The sequence below is a fragment of the Pseudorca crassidens genome, chromosome 7 (genome assembly GCF_039906515.1).
Source record: "Pseudorca crassidens isolate mPseCra1 chromosome 7, mPseCra1.hap1, whole genome shotgun sequence".
Lineage (NCBI taxonomy): Eukaryota > Metazoa > Chordata > Mammalia > Artiodactyla > Delphinidae > Pseudorca > Pseudorca crassidens.
The window spans coordinates 54,441,307-54,453,474 of record NC_090302.1 but is presented as its reverse complement, the minus strand read 5'-3'; the positions used below and the strand labels follow the sequence as shown (position 1 = coordinate 54,453,474).

Here is a 12,168-nt window from a genome sequence, read left to right as displayed (position 1 = left end):
GCAGCAATAGTTTGGTTCATCAAAAGTAAGCCCTTTACTTTTTTATTCTTGCTCTAGTTCTTTTTTAATTTTATCTCTTTTTTTTTTCTTTAAATCCCACCAAACTGTACATTTTCAACCTGAGGGTGGTTTCATGATCCCTAGAACCTTACTTCTCAAACTGGAATCTTTGAACATTCAACATTTAGAAGTATGACCTAGGAGATGGTTAGAACTGCAGAATCTCAGGCCCTACTCCACACCTACTGAATCACAATCTGTATTTTAATAAGATGCCCAAGTGACTTATGAGCACATAAAGATGGGAAGCACTGTCCTGGAAGGAAACTTATAAATCTCAGCTGAACACATGAGTCAGATTTCTCGCCTCTTCTCAGATGTGTGGAGTGGCTCTGGACCCTCAGCCGTGCCTTTGGCCCCCTCTTTCTGAGTCACAGAAGAAGCCATCTTTCATTTATACCTTTTGCAGGTATGGCCATGATTCAAGTGGACTTGAACTCTTGGGCTTACTGTGGAAGTCATCTTGACTATATCCACAGTGTTATAAATATTTGCTGACCTTTCCACCAAAGCCTTTCATCTCTGTTGTCTTTGGGCTGTACCTGGAAGTTGTAAACTAGCATATAATTCATCAGTCAGTCCCCAGCGCTGCACAGCATGACGCAGTATCAGCTGTCACTAATGGGATTAATTGGTCTTGACTGATGAAATTGTAAAACTTATTCTTCCAAGGGTCGTAAACACTGAGGCTTAATTGAAATCAAATGTATATTTTTAAAACGCGTGTCCAGCATCATAGACTCCTTTCTGTTTTGGTTTTGTTGACACTGGTGATGGTGTAGAAACCTGATTGGGAAAGGTTTGCTGTTATTACTGCTTTGAATATGAACTTGTGCTTCTCAACACTCTAAATTGCTGATTAGGGGAGGGAGTAATGTTCTACTTGATTACTGGTTACACATATGGAATAAATCCTATTTTAATGGTGTCTAATGAGTCTTTCCTTTTCAAAACCTTACACAAAAGCCTCTAATAGAAAGGGAAAGTAATATTTCAAAGGTCATCTTAATGCCACTTAATGTCAACAATCTGTAATCAAGCCTATATATATAGAGAGAGAGAGATGGTGATTACAGACCAGTTGTGATCCTTTAAATATGAAATAATCTCCTAAATTAACAAAGTGGTGCAAGCTAAGGGTCTCTGGATTTGAGGTAACTTACACTTTTTAATTAAGGTTTGTTACTTGAAAACAGCCTCAGAGTTAAAGAGATTTTTCTCAGAGTGAGGCTTCATACAATGCAGTATTTTCAAAACCCCATGAGATTTAAAATTCTGTTGCTTACAGTTTCATGCATTGTTCTTACATGTGTCTGTAAAGCCACTGAAATGTGCGATTGGAAAATGATGACTCCCTGTCAGTGGTTTTTCTCAACGGTGAAATGTAGTAGGCGCTAGAAACATGGGATGTTTTGTTGGTCAGGAGGCCACTGAGGGAACTGTTAGGCATACCTGTTTCAGAACTAGACATCTGCTTGGCAACAGATTAAATAATCAGGAGTTTAAAGAATCTCTAGTATGACATTGGCATTCTGGAATTTTGTCTCATTTGCAGTGCAAATGGAGATAACCCTGCTTTATCCTGGGATGGAGATGTTTCCTTTCAGTCCAGGGCTGCTGCAAGCCCATATGACTCTTGTCCCAATTAGAAATGAGTGAATTCTGCAAGACACTTTACTTCTGTCAGGAGATTTTCTTAAGAACATCAACAGTGATTACAAAATGAATGGCATTCCAAACTCACACCGTAGCATCCGAATCTCCTGGAGGGCCCCTTAACACTCAGATGTCTGGGCCCGCACCCCCAGGTTTCTGTTCTGTAAGTCTGGGGTTGGGCCAGAGAATTTGTGTTTCTGACAAGTTCCCAAGGGTATGCCAATGCTGCTGGTCCGCACACCGTGTCTTTGAGAGTCACTGCTCAAGGTTCACCATTGTGTGACCTGTCCAGCCATATGCATTGATCTTGCTTCCATCGTCCCATGAGTAAAATTTGAGTTCATCTTGTTCCTCTCATTGCTTAACACATAGTGCCATGCTCATAGGGCTTACTCAGTATTGGTCAGGGGAAAAAAAACGAATGCTATTTAGATAAAATGACTAATGGGTACCAGACCCATTTCCCACCACCACTCCCTCCCGTATTACCATTCTGCATTTGTCTCTTTTTTTGTTCCACTTTTCCTCCTTCTGCTACCCCCTTGGATTCTGAGAGTTTGTTTATTTGTTGTTTTTCTCTCGTCTTCCTATATATGGCTTGTGTTTGAACCACGGGCAACTTCAGGCCTGATGACCCAGCTGTGTGTCACTGGGCCTTAGGTTCCTGGCTCTACAGGCAGTCCAGGAAGGGGATGACCAGGGATTAAGATATTGGTCAATTTTTGTGTAGAGGTTGGTTCGTGGCAATGACACAAGCAGTCAGGTGACAATTTGGACCTTAGATCTCAGGATAGACTTTGCACTTCAGGAATCTTGATGAGAAAGTATGTGGTCAAATTCAAGGAAACTCTCCTTCTATGATTCTGGCTTACCTTTATGTTTAGATGTTCCTTTACAAGGTGAGACTCATTTTGAAAGATTTTGAAAACATGAAGAAATATAAGTAGAAAACAAAGCATCCATTTACTCAAACACCCAAAACATCCAGTTTAGCTGTATTTTGTAACACTCTTGTGTAGTTCTACCTAAATGTTAGTTTATTTTTAATGCATTGGCATTTAATTGAACTTATAAATCTTGGGGTAAAATTGCCTGAGGGAGAGGAAATTCTTCTGTTGAATTACAGGTTTATTCCCATAATGAATGATAATGATTCATTATGAAATCATTTGCTTTCAAGTTTCATCCAGACACCTTTAGAGAAATGAACAGCACCTAATTTCTCTTCTTGCAGAATTGTTAGTGTGGCACGCACGTTCAATCAGGTGTGAGTCTCTGCATACTCCTGTGACGGGTTGGGTGTTAGGTGCACCCCCATGGAGCCATTTGTCAGTTCTTCCATGCTGGATTTTATTGGTTTGGCGTTCATGGTTTCTTCCCAGTGAATTTCTTCAACAAGAGTGAGTGGTTGATGTTTATTATGAGCCCCTGAATGCATGGGGTTGCCTTGTTCTTGCCTTTATTCATACAACTCAGTGTGGTCAAATCCCTTCACTCTTAATCTTTTCTCCTGAAAATTGTATAATGCTAGTACAAGTACTACAAATACTTTTGTCTTCTGGCCTTTCTTGTTACAGAGGAAACATCTGAGATCATTTGGATTTTCATGATTTTACTGATAATCTTTTTGTTGTCATTTTCAGTCTGGGTGCTCATATTTTCCTCCATCTTTGCTATTTTTATTTTTATTTATTTATTTTTTGTGGTATGCGGGCCTCTCACTGTTGCGGCCTCTCCCGTAGCAGAGCACAGGCTCCGGACGCGCAGGCTCAGCGGCCATGGCTCACGGGCCCAGCTGCTCTGCGGCATGTGGGATCTTCCCGGACCGGGGCACGAACCCGTGTCCCCTGCATTGGCAGGCGGACTCTCAACCACTGCGCCACCAGGGAAGCCCATCTTTGCTATTTTTAAAAAATGGTCAGGATGTTCTGAGCTATAGTTTACATTTCACTGATTTGCTTGGAATGTAGCAAGCTCTTTGGTCTTTGATCATTACTTCTGTTAACAATAACACTAGCAATTAACTGAGTTCAACTGGACATTTACATGGACATTTAACTGGAGAGACCTTAGAAATGCTAATCTACATTCAGTTTACATCTGATGAAGTGGGCAGTTGGAATTAGTTCTAGGACATGTTTGGGATCCCCTCTAATCACTCTGTGGTAGATCCAGGGGTTTTATCTGTCTGGTGCTCACAGAAACCTCATTAATATATTCTAAAGTGGTTCTCCACTCCCATGTTGGTGCTGAGACAATGCAGCCTTCTCTCTGACCAAGAGCTAGGGTGACTATAGAAGGGAGTGGGTGTTGGGGCCTACTCAGGTCTGGGTATGCACCCCTGGAGCTGGCCCCAGAATGGTGCCCACCCTACAAAACAGCCTTGCTAGGAACTAGGCTACAGGCTTGATGCGTCCAAAACCACAAGCTCATTTTAGACCTAAGTGTGGTCTACCAGGTGATTCTAAGACAAATGAACTGAGTTCCAGAAGTTTGCACTGAGTTATCATTCAGAGTGAACCTTAAAAACAGAGGTTTGGTTGGCAGAGGCCTCTTAGCCATGAATTGGGGGTTATCTTTGAGTCCCTTTATTCTCAGATTTGAGACCCATTTGAAAACCTAAAGAAATAAACCACTTAATTCCCCTCTCCCTCTAGCGATATAACATTATATGCCTTTCACTCTTCGTCAGCAATCATCTTCTGTTCGGGCTAAATTTATTTTTATGTGAAATAGAAATCAGGAAAACACCAAAATTATTTTAAGCAAAATATCAAAATTGAAATAAACCAACATATGTCTGTGAAACATGTATAACTCTCAATCAAAAATAAGTGCAACTTTCATAAATTTCTTAAAATACTCCAGCATGCAAAATCTGGACAACTTAAATAGATGGAGTTGTGACACGTTCGATTATTCTTCCTCCTTAGTTCATCCTTTACTTAAAGGTGAAAATTCAAATAACCAAAACCTGGCCAGCTCTGGGTCATCCCTTCATGGACAATGTACTCATCTGTTATAATAAGTAAGAGAACCAAGGAATTTTATAGCATTTCTTGTAGTAAGCTTAAGTTATACCTGCTAATTTTTAATGAAAACCATCTTCAATTTACCCTTCTTTACTTCTGTTCTCCCCACCAGCCCCACATTCCTCTCTAAGGAGTGAGGTTTCTTAATTGCAGTAAACATACTATGTTTTGTTCTGATAGTTTGGGGTCTTTCTTCTTTGGGCCATGCTCCGCAGCATGTGGGATCTTGGTTCCCCGACCAGGGATCAAACCCGCACCCGCTGCATTGGAAGCACAGAGGCTTAACCACTGGACCACCAGGGAAGTCCCTGATAGTTTTTTAATTGCAGTTTTCCTTGCATTGGGAACTCTAATGGCATTAAAATTGTCAAAAGGACATAATATTCTGGGGCTTAGCATCAAAGAGAAAGTTAAAGGATAAAGGCCCATCTCACATTTATGCTTCATGTATAGGCTTTCTCTAACACATTTTCTATTAGATAGTCACTTCAAGGATTGAAATCACTTTGACCCTCTAATAGTAGCTGATATTTTGCCCACAGAAGACAGTAAGTAAATATTACCATAAACAAATATTATTGACAAACCAATGAAGCATTTCTTGAGATCTTCAACTTTTTATTTTAAGCTCTTCTCTTTAAGAACCAGGTAACAAAATTCCTTTAAAAAATAGAAGTAAATAAAACTATAACTTTATTTGGAATATGATTTAGCAGTAAATGAATTGTCTTCCAGTTCCTTTTTAAAAGCATGTTAAAAACTTTATCTCATTAGGCTTGGCATCACCCTGTATATTAACAGGGTCACTCTTGGGAGTTGAAAACCACTTAAGATAGAGTTAAGAAAGTTTATGATCTTAATGATTCAGCAGACACATGTCCTTTTCATCTCTCACTCTTGGATATTCCATTTACTTTTTTTCTCATACATCACTCTTTTTTTGTTAGTTTATTAGTTGTAAAAAGTTTCTTCCTTCCTGATTCTTTCAATTTGGACCAATTTGGAGATGGAAAAGTGTGTTAATTTTTTAACAAACCTTTAAGGCACGCATTAGTGTATTTTTATTAACTGAGCCAGATGGCTCACAGCAAATTTTCTCTGACATAAGTAATCACAGAAATCAGTTTGGGACCCAAATCTGGTATGGAAAGTGGCATGTATATTCAGTGGAAAAATGCAGTTCACATAAACATACGGATCTTTTTAGAAGTAATATTGTTACTGTTTGGATTTCATTTTATTTTTTGTTTTAGGCTAAATACAAACTAAGGACATTTATTTTTCCTGTCCCCCAACCCCAAACATTCAAGGTCCTTCTCAACAACCAAAAATTGTTTTCTTTTTTGCAGTTTGAAGGTTGCAAGAAGGCCTTCTCCAGGCTCGAAAATCTCAAGATTCATTTGCGGAGCCACACAGGCGAGAAGCCGTATTTGTGCCAGCATCCGGGCTGTCAGAAGGCGTTCAGTAACTCCAGTGACCGCGCCAAGCACCAGAGGACACATCTGGACACTGTAAGAACGGCAGAAGCTTTCCAGCTTCCAGCCCCAAGCCCCGGTGTGCGGAAGTGCCCGTTTGACAGTGGGACGGTGAAGGTGTTTGCTTTATGACCTGCAGGTTATAGGGAGAGTGCCAAGGGCAGCAGTGAAACCTGGTAAAGAGCCAGAAGGGGCCCTGTTTGGTTCTTTCTTTTCCATTTTTCTGTAGTCACAAGTTATCCTAAATATTACAGCTGCCTGGGACAAAGGGGGTTCCTTGGTTACCTCTGTATACAAAGCAAAGGCACTTTAGGGGCTGTCATATAGTAGATTTTAGTACAGAGAATGACTCCTAGAGATTGGACATTGAAGTAAGTGTTCAGATATCAAGATATACTAAGATAGATAAGATACGCTATTGTTAGAAATAGGAAGCACTTTTTTTCTTACCCTGGTTCTTTTCTTCTTGACATAAGAACTTTGAGACTGGCATGATTTTTGAAAGTGAATCTAGCCTTTTGCTTTAGAAACCACCTGGTATTTTCACCTTCAAGTGATCTAAAAAGAATCAGCAAATCTCTCCCAAGGGTTCAGTTTCATCACGCTTCCTATGTGTTAACAGCCACATATCCATTGACATAAACCTTAACTCTCTTAGTGCTGAAACATTTTGTTCATTTGCTAATGCCCTTTCCTTGACTCTGTCTTTTATTTTCTAAATTATGTTGATTGTCTTCCTTTGCATTTCTCAGGTTTTGATGCCATTTTCTTTACATGAGGCCAGGTAGATTATATGTAATTTTAGTTCACTTAACAAAGCCATCAGGATAAATGTATTATACACATCACAGATCTCTTATCTCACGTTCTTGCAAGTAATGTATTCATGACAGTACTTTTTCAGTGTTAACATTCTGATGTCTATTATTAAACTACACCAGAATTTGAATTTTTAAAAGATACTGTTATTTCTACACACCTTCTCATACATATTTAAGATTCTTCTGATGTTATAGCTGACATATTTATTAAATTTTATATTAGTCTCTATTAGTCATATTAATAGAAGTCATTTTAGCTATATGTCACATAACCTTTCTAAACAGAATTACCTCCTGATATATATATAAATGGGATGGTTTGCCTAGTAAGTATCTGACATATAATTAGAGTAATATGGGTGTAAGATGGACCCTTTCTGCTATAGCTGAATTGAATTCAGTGATTTTAGGACCAAAAGAATGGAATATTAAGTGAATAAATTTGGTGAATAGCAGTATTTTTTAAAGGTAGAAGAAGGAAAAAAAAGAATGAATTATGTTAAAATGCCCGATTTTGCATGTCTAAAATGGTCTTGGTAGAATCTAATAAATTTTCCAATTTGTCATTAAACTTTATCATGGAAGAATGAACATTCATGAGACAAGATTGTCTTGAGAAATTGCTTCTTCTCTAGCTAGTTATCTATAGTTTGAAAGAACTATTGTAAGGCTAAGTGTTATGGCTCTACAATACCCTTTGCTTGGAGCTAATTTTAGCTAATCAAACTAAGAGCATTTTCTAAAATCATTTTGAATTAAAAAATATATATCCCTTTTAAAAACTTTTGAGGAAAGCTACCTAAGATAATAATTTCATGATTAAGTTCAATGCAGTAGCTTTTAAAACTTAGCTGTTTTTATTTTTTTAATTATTTCTCTATTAAATCTTTTAAAACCATCATTTTTCCTTTGAAGTCCAAACTACCTTCTGTTTAAATTTTTATTGCATTTAACAAATTGGTAAGTGCTTTTAAAATCTTTTACAATTTTAAGAAATTAAACGTTTATTTAAAGAAGGAAACTGTAGTTGCTTGTAGAATTTATTATTTAAATTTAGGTCCCCATTCCCTTTCATTAAGTACTCCTTACACTAATGCTGTCAGAATTTTGGATAAAGTATTTCTTCAATTAAATGGATTCTTTACTTATAGGAAAATGATTTCCCCATAAAAATTACTGAGTTCATAATTCTAACCCTGAAAAGTGTTATTAATTCATTTCTCTATTAGCATCTTAATGTCTCAACAGGGGAAATAGTTTTATAGTACAAATGGAAAATAATGAAGAATATAGTTTGATGAAGTGTAACATGCCATTTAAAGCTCAGGTAATCTGAGTTAAAATGACCAGCATATCAGTAGCACTTAGACCATCCCCTGATGTTGCTCTTTTGGCATACTGATCCCAGGTGGCTGATAGCAGAGGAGAGAGTGACATCTCAAAATCAAATACAAAATGACATTACCCATTTCTTATCTTTCTAACCCAAGTAATGGTGACTATTGTGATAATTATGGCATCGATTTATATAACACGTTAATATTCCCAAATATTTTTACATGCAACATCTCTAATGCTCAAAACATGAGCTTATGTGGTCACAGCATGACTGCCAATAAAGATGTTGGCTAATTGCCCCCATAACACCAGGGAAGGACAGGGAAGACTAGGGCAAGAAAGCTGTGTGAACCCAGAAAAGATTCCCAGGTTAAAGGAAACCTTTGTTTACCCAATGGAAACTTCCTTGGCAAGTGACTTCAGCCCATAATTGGCTCATCATTTTGCAGAAACTGTGACATATTGAGAGGCTGGTTCGTCCATTGTTCACTCTTAGATCCCTGATATGTAACACAGTGTCCAGCGTGTTATGGGAGCAAAAGAGTTGCTGGGTGATTTACTCATTCAATCAATCAGTCAGTCGATGAACAAACATATCAGATAATCAAACTTAGAATTCATATTGGGAGTATCAAACTAAATTATTTATTCATGACTTTACCTTGTTCTTGGAATCAAAAATGGTAACAGTAGCAACAAAAAAAGTGAATCACATATATGGCTTCCTGCAAGGCAAATAATATAATCCACATATATGTTGGCCTACAAAATGACAAGCAAGTGCATGAAAACAGGAACAAAATATAAACAGTAGGGGAAAAAAAAATTGAGTTTTCGGGAGGGTTAGGTCAACAGAACAGCAGGTTTCTAAAGAAAGAATTCTATTGTAGAGACAGGGTTTTAATTCTCTTCCTTACATTCCACCTCATGCAGGCATAGCTTTAATATGTCACCTGATGAGATACTAAGTAGATGAGTGACTGTTAATACATCTTATAAACACAGTTAATCTTGTGATTTTTTTCAGTTCTTAGGATAAGCAGATTTTTATTTATTCTACAATTTAAAAGCCGTATTCCCAAACCTTTGGTTTGAATTTCGTTGTTACAATAGGAATAGTTGCTAAAATTTGAATCAATGTGTAGTGCTCTCATTCATTAATTCATCATTCCTAATTAGCATCCACCAATCACCAGGGACATGGAAATAAAAACGATTCTAGACTCTGCCTTAGGCTCCACACCTTACATCTCTCAGGCGTATGGGGGAATTGGAGTAGCCAAAACTTGTGTTCTTGCCATGCTCAGCCTAACCCAGGCTTAACACCAGGACTCCTTTACTACTAATAATATTAACGTTTCTCTGGCTGATTTTTCATGTGTCTGTTGTTTGAAACCTACTGTCTTTTACTCACTTTCCACTAATTTTCCCTTTTAATTTTCTCCCTCTCTCTTTCTGAATCAGGTTTCTTCTGAAACATTCCCAGTCTTTTCTGGACTTTTCTACAGCTTCTTTATACCTGAACTCTTAAAGAGCATGTGTTTCCTAATTTCTGACAGTACCAAAGATTGTTTTCAGGGGAACATAACTGTAAGTATGACTGAAGATACTAATAATTTCCATATTGAAAAATGCCACAGGAGGTTTCGCGGTAAGAGTGCATTCTGTAGCAGTCTCTTAAAAGATAAGCCATCTCTTTGTTTCTTGAAAGTTTACTCTTCTCTTCACCTTGCTGCAAACTTTCTGGGCTTTCTAAGTAAAATGAATGAGTATTACATAGCATTTCACATCAGTCAGTTGGTAACAGTTCATGCTCTGAAGTCAGTCGTCTTTGAGTAAACCTTCCCCAGTTACCTTTATGATTTAACCACAGCTGTTTCTTTCTTTCTTTCTTATTTAGAAACCTTATGCTTGTCAAATTCCAGGATGCACCAAACGCTACACCGACCCAAGCTCCTTAAGAAAGCATGTGAAGGCACATTCTTCCAAAGATCAGCAAGCAAGGAAAAAGGTAATTTTAAAAGAGAATTTATCCAGCCAGGACAAGCACATTTAAATTCCTCTTGCAGTACTGGGAGCTTCTGCAGGGCATTGGTAATTCGCATACTTCTCAAGGTATAACATGTTTTACACTCTGAGTAGAGAAGCCGTCCATGAAGTAGTAGCAAGGCTGTGATTTTCATAACTGATGTAACCAGATATGAATTTCTGGGGAGGGTTTGTATAATAAGAATTGGAGGACATTAGTGAAAGTCACCTAAACTGGAAAGTAACAAAATTCAGTCCAAATAGCTAAAGAAAATTGAATTGGGAAAAACAGCACAACAAAAACCCTTTCTGGAGATAAGTGCTTTTTCATAAAATATCAATTGGCTAAAATAATTACGTCTGATGAAGCAGGTAAGGTAAGTATAGAGCATTCTTCCCTTTAAGCTTAGAAAAAACCACATTCCTTAATAAGTATTATGTAAGAAAGTCTGAGAAAGGAATTGAACCTAAAATTACTTTGACATCAATGAGGGCTTAGTGCATCTCTCAAAGTTCATAGAAATTATAGTATCTCTCAGATTTGGAAGAAATGTTAAAGATCAATCTGCCAAGCCACCTGACTTATTCTCCTGACCTCATAAAATCTCCAGCAAGTGGTTGGCCATGCTGTGCTTTAACACCTCGAGAAATGAGGAGCTTACTGCCTTTCAGGGATTTTCTAATAACTGAGTTTGTAAATTTTTGGACCAAAAAGTATCTTCTGATCATGGCAGAAAATAAGTTGACCTGACCTTGGCTTTTTGAGTGTTTCATTTGTGTTCAGATGGGTACCTGGTTCATCTAAGGGCCCTTCATAACAAATTTAAGGGAAGTTTAAGACTCTGCTTATTTCAAGTGATTGAACCCCATGGTGTGATTAAACCCTATGGCCATGGTTTTCAGATCACCATGGCTTCTAGTTAACTAGAATCTTTTATTCTTTTATGATTTATAGGGATTTAACTCTTTTGTGTTGGGAAATGCTCTGTAATCTTTTTGTTACTTGAGATTTTTTCTTCCTTGAGAGGTGTTAGCACAATGCTGGTTGAGGGCTCATATATGGAAACAATTTGACCCCTTTGCTGTGAGTTAGAAAAATGGCCAGTCAGAAGGATTTGATAGATATTCTTAACGGCATACATACCCACTCTTGTAAGTCAATTGTTAAAATTATTTTTTTCTCTATAAATATAGTTAAGTGTCTTTAATTGGAATCCCAATAAACTGATAACAGATGATCATTATCAAGAGATGATAATAGATGATCCTTCAACGTGGATTGGATATGTTCCTGTATTTTAAAACAGCAAAGAAACTGCTAAGTGAATTAATAATATACATAAAGTTGTAAGGAGGATGCTTAATATTCTTAAAATAACACACCATTGTTGCATACTGTTAATTGTATAGGAGGACCATTGTCTAATGTTTTTTGTCATTATCCATGTATATCTTATAAACTTGAAGTAATAAGTTGTGCTTGTTAAAAAATAAACCTTGCTGAGAGCTTCTTCCCCCTAAATCTGACCATTCTCCACCTCCAAGTTGTCCCAAATGTATGAGGTTTTATTGTAATAGCCAATCTATCGTAAGATTGAAGAGCACCTTCACAGAGAATAACAACTGTCATGGGCATGACAGAATGTAAGTCTCACATGTAGACAAGTAAGCAATAATATGATATTCAGCTTAAGAGGGTAACCTAGGTTGACAGTAGGTATGAAAACATAATGGGATATTTTTAGGAATTACTAATGG

The 12,168-nt window shown here is 37.4% G+C and overlaps 1 protein-coding gene across 10 annotated transcripts in view; it reads left to right on the top strand.

Moving 5' to 3' along the window:
- The window catches only part of GLIS3 (GLIS family zinc finger 3), a 506,390-nt gene that overhangs the window by 392,925 nt on the left and 101,297 nt on the right, over positions 1 to 12,168 (top strand). For 9 of the 10 annotated variants that reach the window (XM_067744278.1, XM_067744276.1, XM_067744283.1 and 6 more), the window contains 2 exons: positions 6,098 to 6,259; positions 10,283 to 10,393. In XM_067744278.1, coding sequence (XP_067600379.1) covers positions 6,098 to 6,259; positions 10,283 to 10,393 — 273 coding nt within the window. Of the gene's footprint in view, positions 1 to 6,097; positions 6,260 to 9,846; positions 10,254 to 10,282; positions 10,394 to 12,168 lie in introns of those variants that run through there. The other variant, XM_067744282.1, reaches the window with a different exon arrangement.